Raw genomic sequence first — 26910 nt, forward strand, 5'->3', positions numbered from 1 at the left:
TATTGGAAATATTTTATTAAAATAGCATCTAAAATGAATAACAGCACATCCTAACATGAGATTTCACAAATTAGAACACGATGACATTCTGATAAACGTGTAATAAACGCGTAATGATGCTGTAACAGTCTTTCTAGAGGGTCTGCCCGGTCCTGCAGTGTGCTGCGTAAACAGCCAACAGCCACGCAGCATCCAGTGGAGAAACACATGCAGGCTGCTCTGCATCTCTGGAGACAAAACACCCTGAAACTCATCAAAAATAAACACAAAGCACTGATGCACAGTCTGAGCTGTTTTCAAGATTCTCACAGCTTCAATTTAAATAACAAAAAGCACAAATTCACAAAAAAAAAAAAAAGTAGGCTCCGTTTCCGATGTCTTGCCTCATATTTCCATCACGCAAGCTCCGGTATGGAAACTCCTCTTTCCCGCAGCGCAGCCAAAGCGAGGCCACACAACACTTTCTAAAGAGGAAGTTGTCTCTGCTTCTCAAATGGAAATAGACACCACGTCCAGAAGTGTATTTCAGAGAGTTGCTCAGCAAGGGTCCTCTGAGGAGTCTCAGCATCCTGCTGTGTTTTGGGAGAGTCAGTAGTGGAAGACCTGACCTCAGTTGTGTCTGGGTCTTCCTTTCTTCATGCGGGCGGCTTTAGGTTTGGGGATGTACTGGTTGTTGGCCTGATGCTCCAGTTCCCTGCTGAAGTACTGGATGGTTTTGTTCAAGCCCTCCTCCAGGGGCACCTGTCCACACGAGACATAAAGATACAGAGTTTAAACAGAAACAAAGATGAATGCTGAACAATGTGTTATATGCTATTACTCATTCAGAAAGCCAATAATACTCTTTAATACCCCAACTGTAAATGCATGCTGAAAAATCAATATACATTTCAGAGTTCAATTCACAAATGATTGACTCGAAACCAATGACTTGGCATCTTCTAAAAATAAATGCAATTTATCAAATATCCATCTATTATTCAGGTTTGTTACGCAGGGCACGTACAGACAGACAATTATTCACGCTCACATTTACACCTACGGGACATTTAGACTCATCAATGAACCGAAGCTGCAGGTCTTTGGTGTCAGTAGCCAGAGAACCTGGAGACAGTGCGCGCCACTACAGCACCGTGCAGGGACATCAAATATGTATGAAACTAAAAAAGTCTTGAAGAAAATCTTCACTATTAGAATTAGATCAACATAGTTAAAAAAATGCTCATATTGAGATATGTTTAGTGGTTTTATAATTCTATGTAATGATAAGTGTAGTTTTAAACTCGGTTCATATTTTGGTCATAACTCCCTGACAATCAAAAAATAAGGGATCGTTATCAAAGATGTTCATGTTGTGGGTCAATTTTACAAAAACAAATTATCAGTCAATATTTTGTCGTGATTTTTAAAAACTTTAGCATCTGTAATGCCTCAGATTCAAAAAAGTGCATACACTCCACTTTATATGCATTTGAACTTATTAGGAATGTATAACAGTAAAACGGTAAAACAAAATCTTTGAGTTTAGCTTTTTTAACTTTCTACTCTTCTCTCAACATTCTCTTCTCAATAGAATGTTGTAATAATGATTTCTGATATTAATCAACCTCTGTGTAAAAATATCAGTGTCTGCTCTCCTACACATTACAGTCGTAGTGAATCTCCCGTGCAACACTTATGAGCAGTCAGAGGAGGAGCCGCTGATCAGTCATTGTAACTGGTTGGTCAGATCTGCAGCATCGTTACACCCCGCGGGGCCATAAGCTGCGTTTCACCGTCTACAGTTGGTTTTGCAGGTCAGTGCGTGTGTCACACATACCACCGGCTCCCAGCCGAGCAACATCTTGGCTTTCCGAATATCAGGTCTTCTTCTCTGTGGGTCGTCCTGGGCCTCTGGAAGGAACTGGATCTGACTTCGGCTCACTGTGTGTGTGTGTGTGTGTGTGTGTGAGAGAGAGTGAGAGAGTGAGTGAGAGCAAGCATGTATGTTCATGGACAGTTACAAGAGTACAGAGTGGAGGACATGTTATTCATCATACAACATAAAAAGAATGTTGATCATGAGAGAGATGAGTCACGGCAGATTGACGCTCTTGTGTGTCGCGATGGCTTCATGTGGAGGTCATGTAACTCTGCCAGATGTAGTGCTGGAGCTGCAACTTCTAAAGATGTAATTGCTGGATATGGAGACACCACATCACACCAGCACAGTCATGAGCGGGCTGCTTGCTTATTCTCCTCCATGTTTCCGATTATACTAGAGATTACTCATAGTGGAAAAACGACAGACTGCAAATTGAAAAAAAAGCCTGTTTCTTCTTCTCCTTTTTTAATGTTGTTTAATGACATGATTATCGTCATTTAGCAAAGCCACTTCCAATGCAAACATTGGACACAGACATTGTTGTCGAGTTGTTTTGTTAATGCACCACAAGCCGATTGCCATATAGTTCTATTATATTAGAGAAAAGGCAGACATATTTACATCCGACATCTCCAAAACTAGGCAACTCACACCAAAAATTTTGTTTTTTAATATTGAGGTGAACTGTCCCTTTAAGAGATTAACAGGTAAGTAACAAAGGCTAGAAAGGGAAAAGAGTGTTCAGAGACACAGTGACAGCTACCCGGAGCGATTGGACGCCTTACCGACGAGACTCTTGATGAGACGAGCAAACTCCAATATGGTGTGTTCCTCTGGGTTCCCCTGCAAACACATCACATACACTTCCATCACATCAGTGTCGACATGACGGAAATATAAAATGACACGCCGGTCATTTTTCGATTTCAATTTCAAACAGGGTACGATGAACTCACCAGATTGACTGGACTGCTGATGTTACTGTTCATCAGCAGCACCAGGCCGTTCACCAGATCACTGGAGAGCACATCAGACACAGAAGCAGAGTCGTTACATTGGATCCTCTATTACATGTCACTGTGTAGCTCTGCTATGTGCGAAGGACCCTGCATGACCGTGAAGTTATTGTACATGTAACGTCACCGGTTTCACATAATTTCTCAGCTGACCTGGACCAACAACATTGATTTTGCATGTAGCACATTATCATAGTGGAGCCAGCAGAGACATGCTGCAGCATGAGTGAAAACACGCCGTGTAGAAGTTTAAAGATTGTTTCGTATTACTATTGTGTCATGCATACAATATCCAGTCAGTCTTACATGACAGACAATGAATAAAAGCAGAATCACTCAGTCAAAATGAATACTTACTGATGATAAATACACCATGTAATTATAACCTAATGGAGAACATGCCTTTCTCCAACTGTGGAACTACATGTTGAGCACACAGACGGGCACACACAAGTCATTAGCACAATCCTGTCGACATGGATGAGACTTTATTATTAGAAATGACATGCGAACAGAAATAATGACGGGCGACCTCACCTACCGCTGGTGGGGGAACAGTGGATATTTCTACCTTGTTCTATTTATTATTTTCTTTACAATGGTAAATGCTATTTTTTGTATTGCATCAATCCTGTATTGTATAATGACAATAAAGCTGAATCTTAAACCCTGAAACACACAGAATCTCTACTTGGTAATTAAAGAGACTTACATTCATACACATACATTCAACTCAACTAAAGTCGTCTTTTTGTTATGTTTTATTCTTCAAAATTATGCCAATCTGATATTTACTTCCCTTAAAAGCCCTTAAGACTTACCACCATCAATCTACAGTTATGAGCCGCACCACCCCTCGCATCTTTTAATCCCATTTCAAAGAAACATTCCTCAGTTAAGTGAAATAAGTTGTACATTTTGCTATACGACAGGCTGTGATTCATATCATTTTGCATATAGTCTGAGCTAAAACTGAATATTTGACTCAAGTAAAGAAGTGTTTGCATTTAACAACTAGCGATTACACTTCTCTCCCTCGTCTCCTCGTCTTCATCTGGGACGCACAGATTAATTAAATCATAATCAAGGTTTCATATCACGCATAGCAACAAAATGTTCAGTGTATCTGTATTCTCAGTGTTAGTGGCAGTAAGATCCTCTTTCATTTTGCATTTTCCTGGTTAAAAATGCTTTTCACGCAGCGTTAGTAATGAAGCCATCTCAGAGTTCACTGGAGACCTTGGCATTTCACTGCTTACTCAATGCGAAAGTCAAACAGGGCGGCGACTTTATGCTTCAAAGAGATCGGAGCGCGTCTTTGATTTCTCTTCTTCAATCAAATGAATCACTTTCTCACCTGCACACGAAGCAACACGACCCCTTTAACCTGCCACATACTGCTTTCAGGCAGAGAGTGTAGAGGAAAATCAACATTAGAACTGAATGTTACGTAATGTGTTATTCTCTGTTAGTCTTTGGAAATGATTCTCTAGGACAGATAAAGAGTGACCAAAACAACCCCTGTATTGATTGAACAGACAGGTTTGACACAGGTCAAACAGACCTGTGTCAAGCAGGTCTGACACGGCTAAAAAGGCGTACATGTGGACTATAAAAATGTTCCTCGGACAGTTCGATTTGGAATCTGTTTCCATATGCCACGTCGCATGTTCGAATGTGCATTAAACAATTCCCGCTGGATTGCAAACTCCGATTCGTCCTGTCTCCATCCTCATTTACGCTTCTACATAATTGGCGCCTCAACGTGGGTTGAGTTGAGGCCGGGACACCTCCTCTACGCCAGCCAACCGACAACCACGCTAAGAGGCCAACAGGTAGGAGATGTTCATATCTCACCATAGTTTTATTTCTGTATGGCGTGGTTCTCGCTTGTGTGATAGAGAGGGAGTGTCTGGGGTCCCCTCAGCGGAATCCACGCTCTTTAGCGGAGGAGGAGAGGGGCAGACTGGTGTTTGCTGGTAAAAAACTAAAAAGTGAAATGTTGAAATGGATTCAATTTGATCTCCAGCTGTAAAAAGAGAGCTCTCTCGTGTGGAACAGCGTACGCAGCATTCTGTTGGCGTGACGTCTGGTTGTGGCCAAGTTAAGCTCAAATGCGGAGCGCTCCGTGATCTCTCAAGCTCAAGAGACTGTTGTACGCTAATGACAAAGCGACTGTGTGCTATTGATGAAGCAATTTCTGCAAATAAGTGTAAGGCACTCCAGTGTGAGTTCCAGTGTGAGATACGTAGGTCTTGATACGACTCTTTACTCGAGAGGGAAGAAACGAAAAGACTGGCTTAGATTTAAATAATAAAACTATAATGTGAGTCTGTTAGGAGTGGTTTCTGTTTAAGGCAGGACACTACGCTGACGAGACTCAGAAATTTTGTGCAGAAATCTAAGTGAGCAGGAAAAGTAATATCTAACTAGACAATAAGATTAATAGTACGGTTTGAAAAGGTGTGCACACGACTGTAACTTATTGACATTACTGATGAAGTAATATTATAAAGGAGAGATCCTTATGTGACAAAGAGAAGATAACAAAAAGAGACCTGGACAAAAAACTGACTGACAGACTGAGACCGCTGACTTTTGATGTGATATACATCCGGATGGCTTTGCATGAGTATGAGCTATTGGCATGTTTTTGGTTGTTTACCCAGTGGTAACGCTTTTGCAAACAAATATAGTTTGTTTCAATCCGTCTGCATATATCCAGGCTATATTGTTTCCAGATCCTATTCTGTCTGCAGGAGGAGAAAAAATAGTGAAAAAATAGAACGTTCATGCTCCGAGTACTTGATGATGGCTGATTGCCCAGATGTGTGTGCGCCAAAATAAACCCTTGCGCATGATTGGCTGTACGCCCAGATTTTGGGGCCTGACAGGCTCACTCACTCCGTACAGAGAGGAGTAGAGTTGTCATACATATAGACATTGATCATACATAGTCCTAAATAATCAGAGGAAGAGTGTTGATGGAAAGGTGTTGTGGAGATCACAGGAAGGATTGTTGGTTGCACTTGGTGCATTGCTGACCATCTCAGAATCGCACAGTGAAAAACACTGTGCGAGGGGGGAATAGGTTAAAAGGTTAAAGAGACAAATTGGTTAAAGTTACAAGACATGGTTAAAATATTTATCAGATAATACTATTTCAAGTATAATAAGAACTATCCAATAATGGATTAGTAAGAGTGTTGGACAGACGTGTCCTGGTTAACGTGTAGTATGTAAAGAAGGTTTGGTGTTTCCATTCAAGTTGAACTAAGTCTCGACACGAGTGTTTTGAAGATACTGTCAACGACCAATTAGGTAAAATGGGTAAAAGTCAAAGTGAGTCTGAGCAACTTGATGCCAAGGTTTTACCTTCAATAATAAAATATATGCGAGACAAAGATAATCAGACTGCCAAACAATGGAAAGAATGGATCAAATGGGTTCCCTGAAAAAGGCAGTTTCAGCCTACAAAATGTTAATAACTCAAAACTTGTTTAAAGCAAAAGGAGAAAGAGGAAGCAGAAATGTATGGAATAATGTCTAAGGGAGAAAGAGAGAGATTAAGAAATAAAGGTCAGAAAGACAAATTAGAAAAAAAACAGGGAGCAATAACAGATAAAATTGAGTAAATAAAAAGGAAAATATACTGCCAAACTCTGTTCTGTTTGTTCTATTTTTGTCCGAGGGACACGGTCAAGTGGACCCCAGAGAGGGAAACATTAACACAGAGGGTGAGTTAACTTTAGATTCTGACTGTTTAGTGTAGTTTAGACTATGACAAACTAGACAAATACATACCAGATGTACGCAAATTAAGGTTTTAGAAAGTTACCACAAGACAAATACTATTAAAGGAAGAATGTTCAGAATGTCACATGCAGGCTGATTAAATGGATTAGATAAAATGTTTGAGGAAGTAGTATTTAGAGAAGGGAAATAAGTGGTGAAGTTACGTATAATGGACAGAAAATACTGCTGCTGTATCTGTTTTTCTGTCTCCCAAGCAGTACGAGTGTGTAAGGGGGAAATCACATGTGTGTCCTTGGCATGAGGCCCAGGAATGGAGAGGATGTCTGACTGGCTGCACAGTCAGACCCACACTCACTGACTTCAGAAACAGAGGATCCTGGTAAACTCTACAGTGATAAGGGTGACGTATACAAAACAAGAAGTACATCAATATCAAAGAAACAACTTAACTTATGTTTGATAAGAAAACACACACCATGGGTCCAAATGTTTGATGTAAGACAGGTGAGGGGTGCTAGTGTTCACCCAAAATCGTGATCTGCCCAAGTTCAAAATTTGATTTCCACTCATGCAAGAAGCAATATCTACTAAATCGAGATATTAATGATAATACACCCGTTCTTGAGTCTTTAATGAAGGTTGGTATAATAATCTAATGTGATGATACACCGGTGCACGCACTAAAAGTTTTCCTGTAAAGAAAATTCGAGACTTGAGGGAATCAATTCAAATTGCAATTGCTCTCGAAAAAGTTTCATATCTGGGACATGTGATCACAGCAGAGGGCAGAACCCTCCCTCCCAAGAGAACACAGGCAATTAAACTGTGCCTAAACTACAAACTGAGAAACAAATGAAGAGCGTTTTAGGAATGACGTCACAGAATGACAAACCACTCAGAAACAGAGGCTTTCCTCTATCCGTGATTCATGGTAAAGATCTTTATGCGCATGACAAACTGACCTTCACCGACCGCTCGACTGATGCCTTTAATGACAACGATTCTAATCCTGCTACTCTTTTTCCTACTGCAGCAGATGGAGAGCCACATAACTGTTGTTTCTCCTGAACAGGTCTGCACACCGAGACCTGACCTCACAGACACGCCCACCGAAGCTGATTTACAGATGTTAGTGGACGGTTTGGCATCCCGCTCGCCGGACACGGGAGAAGGGCTGGTTGGTTTGCTGTAGTCTCATCACATGACACTCTTTTCTGCTCAAGCTGCAGATCATGTGGCTCTCACAGGAGCCGGTAAGCTTGCTGCCAACAAAATAGTTAACTTCTACACAGACTGTTGCTATGCCTTTGGTGTAGTGCACCACTGTGGCACCTTGTGGAAACACAGGAGCTTTTGGAAATCATCCGGCAAAACCATTTCTCACCACCGTCTCGTGGCCGACTTGCTAGAAGCCATATTGCTCCTTAAAGATTGTTTGTGTGATGAAATGAGATGCTCACACTAACGCTTCTGATCCCATTTCAACAGGAAATGCTGCAGCTGATGCTGCGACTGAGTAAGCAGATGTTTCAGGCTACTTTTTATTTATTTATCAACAGAAATATCGATATTGAAATATTCCTCACTTATGATGTTCAAGTATTGCAGACATTAGCGACCCCTGCAGAGAAAGTGTTGGGCCTAATCTGGTGCAATTTAAACGTTATTAATGGATAATGGCTTATTATTAAAATGTATTGTGAGCCCAGACAACTTCCACATGAATTATTCTATTGTTAAGCTAAATTAGCCCACAGCAGAGATAACTTGGCAAAAGGGAGAATATGTGATATATTGTAAAGGTAGATCCACATTTTGTAGAGTTTTTAAAGTTAAAAAGGTAATTTAATAAGATATAAAATCTTATACTTTCTTTAGCTGGTCATATCAATCTTGATGTATCATCAAAGCAAATAATAACACCACGTAAATACAATTAGTATCGATATTTTGAACATTTCTATCTCTTTTACACAAAAATTAATTCTTGTGACAAAATGATGATGTAACGAACTGGCCCTCGATATTAGATAATTTAAATACAGTATTTGAATTAGTTTTCAACTGACATTAGGGAATGTAGGAACTGCAACAACAAATATTATTTATATTTTATTAGGTTATAATTTTAGAAAGCACCACCACAGTCCATGCTTGTACCAATGACACACATCAGCAGAGTGCCAAAGATCCAAAACATCTTCGACATCACACTATGCCACTGTTTAATGTGGTACACCAACTTGTCCGACACTAAGGTGTTCAAAGATTACATTTCTTGTAAAAATGCCTTGTACCATAAATATATATGTATATATATATATAAGTACGCCAGACGTCATCCCTATGACAGACCTTGACGTTCCAAAGAACCTCACTTTCACTGACTGTTTTGGTGTTTCCACCAAAATCACAAGGCACCCGGCACAACGCATGTTGTTCTTCTAAAAAGCCGATCCTGCACATCAGACTTGTTTGTCTGACTGTTTTCCTCCCGTAGAACTACGAAAGTGACATTTCTGTGTAATACTTGTGTTTATTATTACAGCTTGCTGTCTGAGAAACATGATCTCATAAAAAAAGCCTGTGCTTTCTTTTATTATTTTACTTGATAAAGGAATCAGTTGAATTGACAGTTGATTCTGAAAGAATATAATAGGAATATAAATACTTGGATGATAGTATTATAGCATATAGTTAAAATTGTTGTGTGTTATGAGCCCCACTGATATGTTGTCTCTCTATAACAGTTCAACAGAGATGAAGGTCCGACGTCTGTGTTTCGCCTCATCTCAGGAGATTTATTTTGTCATGTTGAGGTTAACATTCTCAAGCTAGCTACAACATGGAGTTGCTTCAAACTCACAAAAACAGCTCAGGTTTTGACCTCATCGATTATGTGATCATATGTTGTGCATATGTAAACCATTTTTGCCATTTCGATAAATTGTAAACACTTTAGTGGCCATGGGAATGGCCAGAGGGGGGAGTTGGCAATTGGCAATTTATCATGTTCTGTTAGATATAACTTCTATCGCAGACGAGGACATCCGAACCCATCCAATGTAACAACTACCAGGACTCCAACCTTGAGAGCCGTGAGAGCCCAGACGGTGGTTCAGCCGTCCTGGAGGAGAGCCAGAAGCCATGAATCAAGATGAGTGCGATGCAACCACACATATTCCAACCCATGTTAGACCAGGACCTATGCCAGCATTGCCATTTAAGTTCAAACCAGCCTATCCGGTGTTCAGACAGTTGCACGTTAATACACGTAGAAAGAGACGACTTCACACCATGTGGAAAGGGGAAACTAGCACACAGCTGAGGCTGATGACAGAATGAGCCGAATGTGGAATCCAAATCATCTTTATGATGCACATGTGAAATAAAAACATTGGCACTTCCTACATGAGAAGTTCAAGTGGACTCTTGTATGGATCTCAAAAGAAACACGACTATTGAGATCAGTATCCTGAATATCAAGTGTGGAACGCATGTGCAGAAATTATGATTTGCACATCGCAAAATAAGCCTCCCACTAATCATAAAGCAGATCAATTGGAAAAGTATGAATGTTTTGCCAGTGGTGGATTTGCGTCAGACAAAAGAAGGGTTGACGTAGGCAATACTACTGTGTACTGTAAAGTAACCCGAGTGTCCTGGTTCCACAGGCTAACATTACTCCTTCGTTCATTAGGAGACCGATATGATATGAAAACCCAATACCATGAGACCAAAGTTGTGAAAACACAACTATGACCATTCCCACTCTTCATTTGTTAAGCAAACAAACATCAGACATAGCCGACATGTATGGAATGTGTTGTGAAATGCTTTACTGAATATACTGTTGAAATGAAGAAGAATTCGGGGTTTGAGGCAAGAGCTTGAGGAGAGTGCTGGCAGGGGGGTGGTCAGGGGATTGGTTAGACTAAATTTTGGGAAAATAAGGGGTCTGTATTGCTAAAAACAGACATTAGCGCATTAATAGTTTTAATTGTGGCTTTTCTATTGGCATGTTGCATCGTACCCATCCTGAGGAGACAGTGCCAGAGGAGCATGGACAAACAGATGGGTGTCATGGCAAATCTCCAACTGGCTCAGATGATGAACATGATGACGATGGAGCAAGGGACAAAGGCCCAGTTCACTCAAATGGTGGTTGGACGACCGGACCTGTTTCCGGACCTGTTTCCCATTTCGGACTGTCTGGAGGACTCAGAGGACATGGGGGGAACAGGACTTGGGGGCAACTCACCATAAGAACGAGAGCCCGAACTTTGTTGAAAGTACACACGTCCAAAAAACACCACGTCACATGTTTTATCATCTGTCCAAACTGTTTCAATATAAATTTGAATGTATAGTAATCAGATATTTCTACATTCACGTATATTCATAGTCATGATTCATATAATCAGTGCACAAGTATTATAGCATATAGGTTTATCACAGACGTTGCATCTAATGAATACTGAAACATTGTTCAATATTTTGCAGAAATTAAATGTGTGATGTATCAGTTAATACATGTTTGTAAGCAAGAACAGATTCACTTCATACCAAAAAGGTGGTCGCTTGGCGGGAAAGGACCATAAGGGAGTTTTTCCTGCAATGCAATCTGTGGGTTTTTTCGCCCTTATATGAAAGTGAGTCTGAGCATTGAATGATGTTATTTGAATTATTTTACGAACTCAAATGTTCTGTATTGTATTGTTACTGTATTGGTATATAATCAATCACATATAATTTACATAAATCACTTGTGTTGTTGCAATGCAGGCAGGGATCAAAATTTTAGGTTCCAGTTTCGCCAATTGACAAAAGTTATAAAAAGTTAGGATGAGGGTTAAGAAACCCTCAGAGGAGGGATGTGTAGAGGAAAATCAACATTAGAACTGAATGTTACGTAATGTGTTATTCTCTGTTAGTCTTTGGAAATGATTCTCTAGGACAGATAAAGAGTGACCAAAACAACCCCTGTATTGATTGAACAGACAGGTTTGACACAGGTCAAACAGACCTGTGTCAAGCAGGTCTGACACGGCTAAAAAGGCGTACATGTGGACTATAAAAATGTTCCTCGGACAGTTCGATTTGGAATCTGTTTCCATATGCCACGTCGCATGTTCGAATGTGCATTAAACAATTCCCGCTGGATTGCAAACTCCGATTCGTCCTGTCTCCATCCTCATTTACGCTTCTACAAGAGACGCGCGCATAATGGTATTTAATAATACGCTTCAAAGTCCAATTTTATTTACTCCTCCGCCTCCACGTAAACATCGGCATCCGCACTAACATCTGATATACTAGAAGGGAGAGAAAAACAACTAAACACACCGTTTAATTGGCATTGAACTTTTAATTGCTATCATTTATGTATGATAATCTGTGTGATTTATTATGAATTATATAATTTAGTATTTTCATATTGTTTCCTAATTAGTAGGTAGAGAGTAAGAGATTCTCCAGAACAAATACTTCGGTACAAATTGAAGACAAGTGTGATTTATTTCAGGGACGAAACTAAACGGGTGTAAAAGTGCAATCTTACCTGACATATTGAAAGGCTCTTGTTTGGGCACCAGTACCGTACACCTAGAACAGCAACAGCAAGGGATTATCATTTCTGCATAGTGCACACACTGAAGGATATGAATACGTGTTGCCATGCATAAAACAATACACTTCTACTCAGAAGACTATTTTTTCTATCATGATCAGGTCTACTTGAGTATTTTTGTCACGTTCAAATTGTTAGAACTCAAGAGATCATCGCAATTTGGGGGTTTTAATTTGACCTAAATCTGAATTAAAAAGATTGTATTATCAGTTGATTAAAAATGATTTGCTATTAACCATATTTAAGACGTTCATATAGCTCATACCACTAAACGGATCCAGATTAGGAGCACCGCGGTATCTAACTTTTCAGTTAAATCGAGTTCAAATAAATTAGCTTTTATACAATTTAAGATGCATAAAACAGTAAATCCATCAGCAGACTGAGGCTATTTCAATGTGTACTTCCTCACAGCGCCAGTCCTGGGGGAAGACAATAAGCCAAAGACCTTTAGTCTTTTTCTAAAGGCACCTAATAAACGGGTAGAAAGGTTAAACGCGTACAGTGAGAGGTTCTCCCTGTAGAGCCTGCAGGATGAAGTTGCTGACGACTCGTCCATCGTTCATGTGCATCCGGGAGCCAAACGTGTTGAAGATTCTTGCCACCCTCACCTCCACTCCTTCCTGTGAGCAAAGAAGCAAGAATGCAAAGCATTAACTATAGAGTCTGACAAATATTTGCACAATTCAGTGAACACTCAGCAATAGAGTGAGCCTTTTACCTTGAACCAGATATGTCTTTGTTACCCATTTATGGACAAAACCATCTCCTACTTAGTTGAAATGTGTTCTCCGACTTGATAGCTGGATTCAAACAGCCAATTATTTGTCAATCAAACCCTTTTGATCGACAAGAGTTATCCCCACAGATGTAGAACTAGTCTGTGTATACAGTTTCACAAACAATCATTTGTACCACAGGCTCCCTTAGCTATGAGCAAAGTGTAAGAGTCTGAATACCAGGCAAGTATGACAGAAGGATCTCCTTCCACAAAGAATGAATACATGAGGCCAACTACATCATGGACACACACACACACACACACACACACTGATCCCACATAAAACTGTATGGCCTTCTTGAATCAGCCTCATGCATCAATACGCGCTACTTCAGATGAGATCTGAATCCATTTTAGGTCATAGAACATGAATAAAAACATGAAAATGATGGAGATTGTTCTCTTGAAAATATGGAACATGAAATTCGATGGTCACAACCAACAAATATATTCACTATAGTGAAGGACAAGGACACAGAGAGCACAACATGAAGAAGCGGTCTCAGAAGGCAGTGTACACATACCTGGGTGGGTTGTTTCAGTCTTAAAACACATCAGTATTGACCTCATTTAGCAAGTCACCAATACTGGTTCATAACCATAAAAAGAATTACCTTAAAGCAGTAAGTCAATGACAACAGTTTGAATTGAACGTTTTTATGAACTATAATCGTATTGCTGTCCACTACACAGGAATGTGTCATTTAGTTTGCCATAAATCCTGCAAATCTGTGTGTTTGCTAGGAGAGGCCATTCCTTAATGACCGCAGCGAAACATTCTGAGTTCTGTCAAAATGAAGCAGATTTGGCATTGAAGTCAAATCTGATTAAAAAATGCTGTCAAACACCATTTAACAGGCTGTGGTCTGTGGTTAGAAAACCTGCATACACAGCAGTAATGAGGGACAGGTTGAGATGTGTGCCAAACGTCTGGTCCACTAATGAGAAAACATGTGCAGTCTGTTCACATCCCCTGATTTGATTTTGAATGTTGGGAATGCATGAAACAACATAACGGGTTGAAGTCAAGGTAAAACTCATAACATGAAACAAGTCGATAGTCGAGACCACCAGCATCAGCTAGAACACCGGTGCTGGCGCTGGCTAGCTGAAGACTCTCCGCCCTTGGCAGGATACAACCTCTCTCACTCAGTCACTCACTCACTCACTCACACACCCACACACACACACGTGTTTATTCATCATCATGCTCCTATTGTTTTGAAGTGGCTGCGAGTGGATATAAAATGTACACGCATGGCGAATTATAACAATTTAATTAGAATCTAAAAGTAAAGTAGCCGGCTATTCGGCTGGCAGATGGCGCTTATTAAAAGCTCCGTATAGGCCTCCAGTATATATTAATTGAGTCACAGCTTTAACAAGTGAACCTCCATCTGGAAGAATAGGCTGACAGTTTTTCCTGCAACGTGTCACCGACACAGACAGTCACCGGACTAGATCAACACACATGCACGTCTCTTAAAATAGTCACTCAATGGGATAAGACAGCCAAAGTTATCTGCTGCTCTTCATTTCCTTCTATAGTCTGATATAGTATATAAATCTATAGTTTAGTTGTAACAAATCAGTAACAGGACTTTCAGACATGTTAGCATTTCTGTCCGAGATTAAAACAGCAGCTGGCCCTCGTTAATTTACAAAATTAGGAAGGAGTATCAATAAAAGTGCCAAATTCCAAAAGATGCTCATCCCTACATGTTACTCTGCTTATTCTAATAAAATTGAGAAGAAGGCACCGCAATCATACCAAACTGTGCTTTAAATATCGCTGTGCATAATTGCCTTCTACATAATGATACATTTGAATAATAACAGCATCATATCAACTGGCAATCGAAAGTAAACCGACGAACCGTTTACCATCTTTATAATGTTTGCCTTCCGTCAGAGGAGCAAACAACATGCTTTTCCTCTACATAACCTACACTCATCAGTTTTTAAATGTCAATACATTTCTATTACATGACCGGACAATAGATGTAATTAGTGATATTCTCGTCCCTGTGAACAAAAAAACTGACATCTGGATATTGAAAGCTGCCCATATCCAAGCATTCTCCCAGTAAGTGTGAAAAAAAATAATGCGCTGTCGAGGAGGAGCAGGAGACGAGGCAGATAAATAAATATCACCTGCCTGGAGGAAAGGCAAGAGCAGTCAATCATATCTGATCATCAAAGGCTGGCGTCAATTAAGTCATAACGGGAAAAAATTATAAAAAATAGTCTCAACGTCATCTGGATATTTAAGGAAATATACATGAAAACATAGACATGTATCACTGACACGAGTTTTATTTGGGAGTTTGGGGCTAATGGCTGCATGTGTAGAATTATAGTGTTGCTCCAAAGCATTTAAATTCACACAGGGACTAATGTGACCATCGATCAAATAAAGATAAATGGCCTCTCTAGAACCTGGTACTATTCCACATGCATGGTGTGTAGTCAGGATACCTGTTTCATGTAGGCATAGCACATGGTCTCAGCTACACGTTTCCCCTCATCATAGCACGCACGAGGACCAATTGGATTGACGTGCCCCCAGTACTCCTCATTCTGTGGGTGCACCTCTGGATCTGGAACACAAACATTTGGGACACATGTAAAGGCAGGGTTCATACACATTTTGACCAATGGATTTCCATGACTTTTCCATGACTTTAAACCAAATTTCCATGACCAAACATTATGTGAAATCTCGGTGTATACATGAAAAAGTGAGAAAATGTAGTATTTAAACTAACAATGAGAATTCCAAAACATACAGTTTAACTTAAATGACACAAACGAATGAGAGACAATAGTTTGATTAAAAGAATAAACATTTATAAATATACTCTGGCTGACAGGCATTCATAACACTGACACATCAATAAGAGCTTTAGTAGGTAGTAGCATCCAGCTCGTGCACATATTGCCTTCCCTTTTGTAGTGCAAGGTTTTCACTGAACCCTGTTACCGTATGGCTTCATATTAACTTCCACTGTTACTGTACAGCTGGAATTGTGGCCTGTCTTCTATTTGCAATTAATATGCATTCAATCCAGTTAAATTATTTAAATGAAAATGAGAATCTACTCTGGCTAAGGTACCTTATCAAGAGTAAAATAATAGCTGTGATCTATACACACCTCTACATTAGCAACCCGCTGAAATGAAGGTACAGGCACCTTAACCCTCTCATTACTTCAGGGTTCTTGAGAGCAACGTGGGACTGTTGGGACTGTTAGTCCACTGGCTGTGGTCATTACAGTGAACAGTGTATACAGTGTGATGAGAGGACATGTGAGCCCTTGTTGCTGTAGTTCATCTCCTTGGAGCAGAGGCTGCATTTAGCATACCCTGCCTTATCAATGTATTTAAAACACTGACAGCAGGAAGCTGTACTCACGTCTGTTTAGACCTCCACCTTTATCCAGGCCCAGCTCCACCTTTATCCAGGCCCAGCTCCACCTTTATCCAGGCCTAGCTCCACTCACAGCTCAGCCCTGCATCAAGCTGCGCTACAGACAGCCTCCTCTCCCTGAAGCTCTTTGACCTCATCATCTCATCAGTATCTCGGCCTCATGTTTCGTAGTCATAAAATTGAAAATATGAATATAACAAATTTTCATGACTTTTCCAAAACTTTTGGGATTTTATTTTTTTCCATGACTTTTCCAGGCCTGGAAATAACCATTTTAAAATTCGATGGCTTTTCCAGGTTTTCCACTGTACGAACCCTGAAAGGGATCTGGATCTGGAATTGCCTGCTTTCCAAAGAGAGCCAGGTGTGGCAGACAGCTGGGCGCGTAAAAGGTTTTAGCACATGATGAAGTGTCAGTGTTTTCAAAACTCAAAGGGGAAATAATAAAGATCCATGAGACGTTTTTAATCTAAAAAATATGTCTCGGGGTGTGGTTGTTGCAGCAACTTCACATCCATCAAGTATCTTGCCTTAAGATGTCCTTTAGGTTAACCATTTACACACAAAGTAATAATTCTATCTAATATCTACCGACGAGTGCATCTTCCTTACCTCCATAAACCTCAGAAGTAGAAGCCAGGAGTAGTCTCGCGCCCACGCGTTTGGCCAAACCTTGGAGACAAACAGAACAGTGAGAACACTTGCTACACGGTTCTCCTCTTCCTGCTGAATCGGGCGCCTTTCAGCTCAAAGATAGCAAACTTCAGAGGGGGAAAAAAGACTGTTTATTACTTTGTTCTTGTAATATTATCGTATATTAGCTTTTTCTGAAAGCGTTACGACGTCTCAAAGAACATAGATATGTGGGATATGTTTTGAATGTGCATTAAGTTTTGAAGCAGCAGCATGAGCAGACATCTTAATGAGAAACACGTGAGTTTAGTTATAATAGCTCATGTGTGCGTTATATATATAGTATAAGCTGCTATAAGTCCATACAAACGGTAGGGGTGCACTTGATATACTCACCAAGCATGTTAAGAGTGCCGATGGTGTTAGTCTTGAGTGTTTTGATGGGATTGTACATGTAGTTGGGAGGAGAGGCTGGAGACGCCAGGTGATAGATCTGGTCCACTGTAAAGAGCAGGAGAAATGTAAATCTGTGTTATGACAGTGCAACTGAATGATTTTCTGGACTCTTTATTTCTAAATGCTGCAGCTTTTTGTTACCTTGACCTTTCACTAATAGCCAGCCATACTTAGCTGCGCTAATAAGCTAGAGGCGAGCATGAGTCAGACAGAAATGTGTGTCTGTTGAGTCTACTTACAACCGTTTCCTCTGGCTGACACGTTACGAGCAAAGACAACGTGCTCAAGGTGACACGCCGCTTTTATACTACTCCAGAGCTCTCGGGTGAATTTTGAATTTCTGACCACAGTAGCTTACATAAGGCTGATCATATATTTGAAAGAATGTTATGAGGCCTAATAGATAGGGGCCAGACATATGAAAGATGTGCTTTTATTGTACAACAGTCCAATTGCCTTGCATGTCTTCAACAGGTTTTTCCTCCCACAGCCATCTCTGACCAGAGCATTCTCTTGCACTCATTTTCTAACCGCTCCATTTCCTTTCCTCTCTTCTCCACATGACTTTAATCACCTCTGGGTGGTCCACTGTGAAGCGCAGGAGATGGCTTGACCTCCCGATTTTCACTTTCACATCTAGTTCCATTCTCTTTGATCATTTCTCTCTTCATTGTAGTACTTAATTTACTACGTAGAAAAATAGACACTGATGTCAGCAGGAAGCCTCTCGGTGTCTTTTGTTAGTTTTTTTCAAATAAAATGTACATTCTGCTGTTGTGTTCACTCGTCATGGATGTTCACAGCTTGTTTTCTGGGGCCTGTGTAACCTTATGTGTAATTATTTTTTTAATACTGCTGCTGGTGCGTCTTCAGCTAGCCTGTGTGCGTTGTTACGTAGCTGCATGCCAGACTATGTGAAGGACTTCATAATAACCGTGATTATATTTGATGTAAATCAGACACGTCTTGGTGATATCAACCAACTGTATCAAATTGGTGAACCGCTAGTATTGTCCAAGAATTAAATCATTCTAATGGTGCAACCCAATGTCTTAACATAAACTGGAGCATAGCCCGTGAGCTGGTTGGAGGCGGACAAGGCCACTGCGCTGCTACATGGCAACGTGAACCGCAACAGATATTTGATCTTCAGAATTCTCATGTCCTCGTAAACACGCCTGTAATCTCGGAGTCTTACGGAGCTCAAAAGATTGCTTTTCAGAGCTTGTCAAAAGCAAACAAGCAAAAGATTTTTTAAAACCCTTGTATGCCTCGTATCATAGGCGTTGATTCGGTGTATGCTCGATCGGGATGTCACGATATGAAATTTTGATTCGGATTCGGCTGTTGGGTTGGGACGTTCGCAAAGGAACTGAATCTAAGAAATATTTCCAAGTTTGCTCCCCCATATAAAATAATAACCAGGCGCCCATAACCCATTTGGCCCTTATCACCTGTGATTTTTTTAAATGATCACGAGTAGCTTGAGCTTCCGTGATGGTTTCTAATGATGTTTTGTATGTAATGCAAATTGCCCCTCTTACATAAAGCCCAGCTCCCAGAGTGTACGGCTTAGCTTTACAGCTCCTTGAAGGTTATCCTCGGTCTCTTTGTTCTTCTCTGGTTAATGCCTCCCTTGCCTGGTTCGTGATTATTGGTCCTCTCTGGACAGGGTTGTTGTGGTGCCATATTCGTTCCATTTTGTAATAATGGATTTAATCGTGATGATGTGACACTTCGATTGCACACAGGTGGATTCACTGCCTGCAGGCACCACTGGTAGAGGGATGAGGGCAGCTTTGCCCTAAGCCTGCTAAGCCAGCAGAGAAGCTTACAAGAACAAGCTAAGATAAACAGGCTGCAGACAGACAGATTTTGTAAGAGCTTGTTTGTGTAATTAGTCAAGTTAGCGTGCTGTGCTTGTGTAATGAGAGACAGAGACGATTGATTTGGGTTTCCCCTTTGTTTACACGTTAGTGCTCGCTGAACAGATGCATTCTTCACTTCACCTGGTTCACTTCTGCGTCTCCATCGCAGCCTCTCATTTCGGTTCCCTGACTTCACTCGTGTGTATGTGCTTGTGGTTAGTGTGTGTGTGTGCAGTTGGAGGAGCTCAGTCACGACAGAGAGAGCAGAGGAGATGCATGCTGCAGTGTGATAATAAATCACACCAAAACATTAAAGACGACAGATAAAAAACACCAGTAACGTCAGGGCTCATCAATACTCCTGTCTTTTATAAATTAGCACCGGGGCCTGTTTAATACAGAGTTTTGGGACCCATCCCTACCATTAGGTAACTGAAAAAAGAAATAGGCTCTCACTAGAAACAGCGTTCGGTTTGTCTGTTCTCGGGTGCTGTAAAATCATGGAGGTACAAGATAGCGGACTTTGTGGAAGAAGACCCACTCGCTAGATATAAATGCCTTTTTATAAGCTGACAAAACACTTAATTTCAGATCGTCATACATTGATGACAACAAAGTCATGACTATTGATTCCATTTCTGCCAATTAATCCCCTTAAATGTTACACACTGTTCTTTTGACTTTGGGAAAGCAGCAGCGCTCACAGCATGTCACGTGACGAGGAACAACCAATCGCCTGAGTAAATGGCCGCTTGTTTAAAAAGCACTTCCAAGTCGCGGTTGCGCCTGAGAAACGGGGCTGGGACACGTGCCTGCACAGAGCTGGGGCAGACATCTGCATAGATTATAGACACACCTGGAAGATATCTGTGCTCCACTGAGTGCACCTTTGTAGTTTAGGTAATTTTTTATGTGCTATTTAATGAGTTACATTTTTTCTCCACAGGCAAGCCCGTTATTGTGTCTACCCTTGTAGCTGTACACACACTGAAACAGCAAAGTGAAGTGGGAAGTATACTGGGACTAAACCGGGACTACGTGTTTCATGTGCTAAATTATCAATGCAATTTTATTTCTAATCGAAAGCCAAAGCCCCAATCCACTTCTGTTCCACTAGATTTCATTGCTCAGTGTAGTTTCATCACTCTTTCTGTAAGGCTGAACATGATACCAGGGTTTTCAGTGCATATTATATGCAATTGATATCTACTTCTGTAATGTACAGTAGTTAAACTCATAATATGAACAAAGACCCGCATTTCCTGACATGAAGCACAATTCAACTAATTTGACAGCTCATGTAAACTTCATGAGTCCAGTTTCTTAGTTACTGTACTAACTCATTTTTACAATACCTTGTGAGGGCAGAAGATTTTTGCCATTATAGTATAAATATTATGTCTAACATGAATTGTGAGCCCTCCCTCGTTCCCTCATAATTTGCTCTGGATACGCTGGACATAAAGTGGATCCCCAATGGTAGAGGAACAAAATTCATCACCTCACACATTTCCTCTCTCGCTCACCCTCAATATAGAGAGGCTCCACCACATCATGATTGATCAGCTCGAAGTTTTCGTGGCCGATCCAGTGCTCCACATTCCTTTTCCTTCCTGTGAAGAAGTTGTCAACCACAGTCACCTCATGGCCATCCATCATCAGCTTGTCAGTCAGGTGGGAACCCACAAAACCAGCCCCACCAGTGATCTTGTGGAAAAAAAACAACATGATAACATCATCAAAGGATAGTTGGTGCTTCTGAGGGTAAATTTCATCGAAGAGCCACAAAACAGAGATTCAGCTTGTGACAAAGGTTCAAAGTTTGAGTGACTACACCGAGGCGTGTCCTCGAGTTATTTTCACAGGGAGGAGAGTTAGCTCTTAGCACCCGGTGGGTAGCAGAATAATAAAAAATAATTTGGGCGTTGCCTTCATTTTTTATTTCAAACATAACTAACATTATTTATTAATTATTAACTGTTAGTTTGACAGCTTTTGAGTTTTTCTGGCTCGTCTAAACTCTTTGTAGATTTGTTGCAGTGTTCCCAGATCAGAGCAATTATCTTGGTGAGTACAATATTATTATTCACTCAGAGTCTACAGTGTAGACTGAGTGAATAATAATATATAGACTATATAATAAAGACTTTACAGCCATTATAGTGGCTCTGTGAGGCTGTACTGACACACAGCTATAATGTTAACGTCACGATGTGAAGCAGGTAATGCTAAGAATGTTTACCATCTAAGTTTAGCATGTTAGCATGCTAACATTCACTAATTAGCACTAAACACAAAGTACTGCTTCGGCTGATAAGATTGTCGGTAGTTTTGCAGGTATCTGGTCATGAACTTAGGTATCGGATAAATTCTAATTGAAATCTGGACCTAATCTTGGTGGTAGATGGAAAGTCAGGTGGTCACCCACCATATTTCAAGGAAATACATCCAATAGTTGTTAAGACATTTCACATAAACCCATAAATTGTCAACTATATGGTGGCGCTTGATGAAAGTCAGGGAAAGTCAATAGGATTCATCATTCTGGGACCATGCATGTCTGTGCAAACATCTGTACCAATCTATCGAGTAGATGTTGTGCTATTCTGTGATGTGTAGGACAGACGACCGACACTGCCTTCCATTGAGTGTTGTTGTTAGCGGGCTGAAAATAAGACCCAGGTCGCGTCTAACCAGATTTACCTTTTCAATTTTGTGAAAACAGCTGCAAGTGTCTTAAAGGACATCTGTAAGATGGAACAGACCCTCTCATGCAGCACTGAATCTTAGGATGTGTGCCACTTGTACATGCTCCACTACTCAAATTATAACATTTAGTTTTATAGAGATTAGTCATGACAAAGTTATGACAATATAATAGTTATTGTGAATGTGATTGTCATTTGAAATTGTTTGTCACATACCAAAATTCTCTTTCGATCCTTTTCCGACAGGAATTTCACAGGTGGATATTTCTGAGAAAAACTAGAAGGAGAAGAGAAAGAAAGCAAAAAAACTCCATGAGAAGGAAGCAAAACAGAACAATATTCATTAGTGAAATGTAAATCCAGTTATTGGTACATTGACAGGCTTTCACTGCATTATTCTGAAAGCTCTGCTCTCAGAACATCATGAGTGAACTGCTTCGCCTGAGAAACTACTCTTTTCTCTTTAGGAGGCATTGAAGCTATATGGTCTTATTATATCTTTCTTTAACATTTCTAATCCACAACCTTTTCATTTGACATCATATTTTAGTTTGTTTTAACAACAGTGACAAAAATGATTGATGATTTGGTTCGATGATTTAGAAATGTTGCCAAATTCCAAGATCTCAGCAATTACTTTTTGTGAATGTTATTACACACACGCTGGCCAAACCAAATGGTAAACGTGTCATTGTTTTTAAAGGGTCTTGTAATCCTGTGGCATATTGCAGGTTGATAGACAGCACCACACAACAGGGACATGGCGCAATAGAAACAAGTAGTTTTACTTTTTTCTCATTCTCTTCCAAGGACTTCAAACTGGTCTAACACAGAACTGATGTATGTTTAAAGGCACATTTCTTGTCATTTAGATGGTATAATCACACTCTGGGTGTATAAATTCAGCTTTGAATTAAAATATTGTTTTGGGGAAAACTATTAAAAGAAATAATTGAAACATGCATATAATATTGGGTCTAATATAGGCAGGGTTTGTAATCTTCAAAAACTTTTTTTTTGATTTTGAGATTCTCATTCCATTCCATTAGTTTTGACAAAAAAAGTAAAACACCTGGAACCTGTGGCTATCTCAGGACTTCATTCATGCTACTTGCCCGTCCACCTACCTGCTTGCGCATATTCTGCCCATGCACTCAATGCTCATCTCCACAGTCTTCCACAAATTGCTAGCTTAACAGCCGAGTACAAACAACAGCCATGTTCCTTTTCTATGTTCATTATGAAAGGTTTACGTTCGTAATGATCATTTTAGGGGAGCGGCTTTGGAGGGAGGCCTGAAGGGACAGGCTGTCAGTGTTGCTGACTTTCTTGCTAGATTTAGCAACTTTTAAAGCTAGTACTGCTAGCTGCTTTCATTGGAATAGAGTTGGTAACATTGGGATGTTTTTTTCATTTGGAATCTTTCTTTTTAAATCGAGCATACTCTTGCTTGTTTTTCAAGATTACCGACCAAAGCTTTAATTCTACTAAATAGCTCATTAACCTTTCACTAAGCTTTGTGTTGGTATTGCATTACAAAAAAAAAAAGCTTAGATTGAAAGTGAAAACAAATGCTAATTGTCAGTGTCACAAAGTATAGGGATACACACCTTTGTTCCAGATCACGAATCTTCGCTCTGAGAGGAGACACAGCCTGAAGTGAGTTGAGAAAAGAACCAAACAGGTTAGTTGTGGAAGCAGGTCTACGAGTTATTTCCCCTTAAACTGTGTGGCACTAAGGAGCAGGAGATTTTCAGGGTCGCCAAATACATTTGCAGGGTTGTTGATGTTTTCAACAACACATGCATGAATCCCTGTCTGCAGTGTAGCGCATACGCTTCACTTATGAACCAGAGAGTTACTAGAATCATATTCACCACCGCTCCCTCACACATTGGTTTTTAACAACAAGCTTTAGTTGCCAAAGCTATTTCATCATCAATAGCTACAACCAAATCACACACCTACTGTAGCGGCAGAAATAGCAGTTACCTTAAATACTTAAGTGCAAAAGAAGATAGCGTACAGAAACATTTCAAACTCACTTCATCAATTCTCTGCTCAATCTTCATTTCTCCGTGTTCTTGTATTGATCTAAGATGAGAGAAAGACAAAGACAGGGGGGGGGGGGTGAGATGATGGCAGCAATCATCACAAAGCCAGAGAAGATTGCTCTCGACTTGACGCACGTTGCTATTTAACAACACATGATGCACCACACGCACCCATCCAACAACAGTGGAATACAAGAATAAAATCCCATATCACAATATCTTGATAGTCAATTGTATTGCTGCGGTGTTTATTGCTGTCTGTGTGTGGATTAAACACAAAATTAATTTGTGTTTTTGGCTAAAATTGCGTAAGAATCTGATGCTGCCATATTTCTTACAGGAGATTATCGATGAACGTGATTTTGCACAGTGGGAAGAATTTGTCATGAGGAAGAATAATCATCAAGCACCGCACGCTCTCATCGGGTCAATAGAGCGGGTCGAACTACACAACGTCGAGGATTAGAACGGCTCACGCTGCTAAAGATCACACTCATCATGTACATTAAAGAACCTCATTTGTCGACCCACTCCTCCCACAAAATATGACTCATTGAGAGGTGAGTAAACCTTAAAATGCTGCGGTTACCATGCAGTATGGTATATATTTCATATGTAAAAGCAGTTAGGTAATAGAGAAATTAATTACTGTACCTCATGTTCGTATATGTTCCCCAGACGGCTGGAAGAGAAAGAGAGAACTTCGTCACAAAAAACAACCATTCGAGTGTATTTCTTCAGTTTAGCAGAGGTGAAATTGGTTCATGACTTGATATAATTCCCAGTAGCGTCATCACCTGATAGCACCATGTGCAGTGAGCTCACCTGAATATGGACAAACATTCCTCACAGTGATCTACATGACCAAACTTCACTTTATAGTCTGCCCAGTATAAAGTACACTGCTGGTGATTTTCAATGCATGTTTAAACTGGTCACCATATCGCCTAATTGCCACAAATGACATCATGGGTTTGACAGACATGTTAATTATGCAACACATGCCTCAAAACAACTAGGGATGCTCCTATCAGGTAACGGGTCCGATACTAAGCTCATGTACTCATATTCGAAAAAACTGCTCCGATACAATCGCACCCGACACCACTAAAGGTGACTCACACTTTCTCAAAACACATGTTATTGCCGGTTTTATACTGCCATTGACTTTGTACTTATTCCTCACTTTACACTCTTAACGAGCCCCCAACCGGTAGGGATCACTAGTGATAACACAATGCATCTCCGCCAGAGACACAGCGGGGTAAAACAGTTTGCTCACTTTTAGCGACCAAATAAATGATTTTAAAAATGTATGACGTTTATCATACCATGAACAAATTGTGTTGCTAGATTGGGCTGGTTTCCGCCCAAATGGGCTATTTTGTTATCAAATTGTAAGTGCGTAAATAGCATTGGGCTGGTAGATGAAATTGCAGCTGCTTTTGTCAACATTGGGTTTTGAAAATATTGTGAAAACAATATTACCAAACAAACAAGCATTCACTCTACAGTCAAAAACCCAGAAATAAAACTCAGTAAATTTCTTTGTGACCACTCGCTGATACGACTCATTTAATTTGATCAATATTTGACTGGCATGAGTTGTATTTATCTGTCATTGAGGCTAAGGGAGGAGCTACTTACCCTGACGTCATCATAATTTACATTGACATTTGTGGGTTGTCTGACTGCATTCTTTGTGGGTTGCAATAGTATATTTATCTAACATTTTATTTATTAAGCTTTGTATGATTATGATGAAATGACAATGGTTTTACACGTGGAAGGTTGTAATTTGGGTTTTCAATGAATTGGGTTGTGTTGTGTCAATGTAAACTAGTCACAGAAGTTCACATTTGGTTATCATGGTTGGCAATAAAGTCACTGTATGGGCGAGATACATTCAGTTACACAAATGAGTGTACTTACAGGCAATGTAGGCGATCAAAGCGAGGGCAAAAAGTAGCTTCATCATTCTTCTGTTTAATCCTGATATCAACCAGATGACCCGCTTCATCATCCGCTCAATGCAACAGGACACAGAACCTAACGAGCCACACGTTCAAGCCCAGCTATAGCATTTTGAGTCATAATTGTTCATGTCCTCGTTGGGAGTTCGGTCTTCAAGATGTCTTAGTTTATTTGGCAGACTGTCAATAATATTGGTGCTTGTTGTTCATATAACGTTACAATTGAACTATCTTTACAGGACAGACAGGCTAGCTGCTCCTGCTACGTCAACACCAAGCAGGAGCAGTTTACGTGGCTAGCAGGGTAACTGGTACACAGTTAGCAAACAGAACTAGATAGCAAGCTACACTGTTGTGTCAACGCTTATAACTACATATACACGTATCTACGGGCGACATGTGTCTCCCCCGGAATAAGCAAACAGTTATAATAGCAGCAAAACACAATTCCCTTACGTAAACAAAGACACGTTCACAACCTGCGACAACGCATCAGTAACAAGAAGCCAAATGGTTAGCCGTTAGCTCCACATTAGCAGTTAGCTACGGCTAGCTAGCGAGCTACTTAGCTGACAGCGCATTTTTCGTATGCCCATAGCTGTCGCTAAAAAACAACAGACGCGAATCCTGTCTCGCATTTATATTCAGTTAAGTACCGGGAAAACAAAAAAATATGTTCATTTTAACGGCGCACAAATGCACACATGCCGGAGTTTGCTCCTCTCAGTTGGGGGCGAGGACT

At 40.3% G+C, this 26910-nt stretch overlaps 1 protein-coding gene across 1 annotated transcript; it reads right to left on the reverse strand.

Moving 5' to 3' along the window:
- Nucleotides 1-26910, reverse strand: uxs1 (UDP-glucuronate decarboxylase 1). The gene is made up of 15 exons (XM_079277613.1): nucleotides 26128-26910; nucleotides 24850-24877; nucleotides 24187-24235; nucleotides 23752-23795; nucleotides 22358-22418; nucleotides 20960-21140; nucleotides 17506-17610; nucleotides 17089-17148; nucleotides 15525-15646; nucleotides 12769-12888; nucleotides 12197-12240; nucleotides 2821-2881; nucleotides 2650-2707; nucleotides 1820-1923; nucleotides 1-741 (listed from the first exon to the last, which is right to left on the reverse strand). Exons 1-15 carry the CDS (start codon nucleotides 26216-26218, stop codon nucleotides 610-612), a joined length of 1260 nt encoding a protein of 419 aa, XP_079133739.1. The 5' UTR covers nucleotides 26219-26910; the 3' UTR covers nucleotides 1-609.

Source organism: Melanostigma gelatinosum, assembly GCF_949748355.1.
Source record: "Melanostigma gelatinosum genome assembly, chromosome: 10".
NCBI classification, from domain to species: Eukaryota; Metazoa; Chordata; class Actinopteri; order Perciformes; family Zoarcidae; genus Melanostigma; species Melanostigma gelatinosum.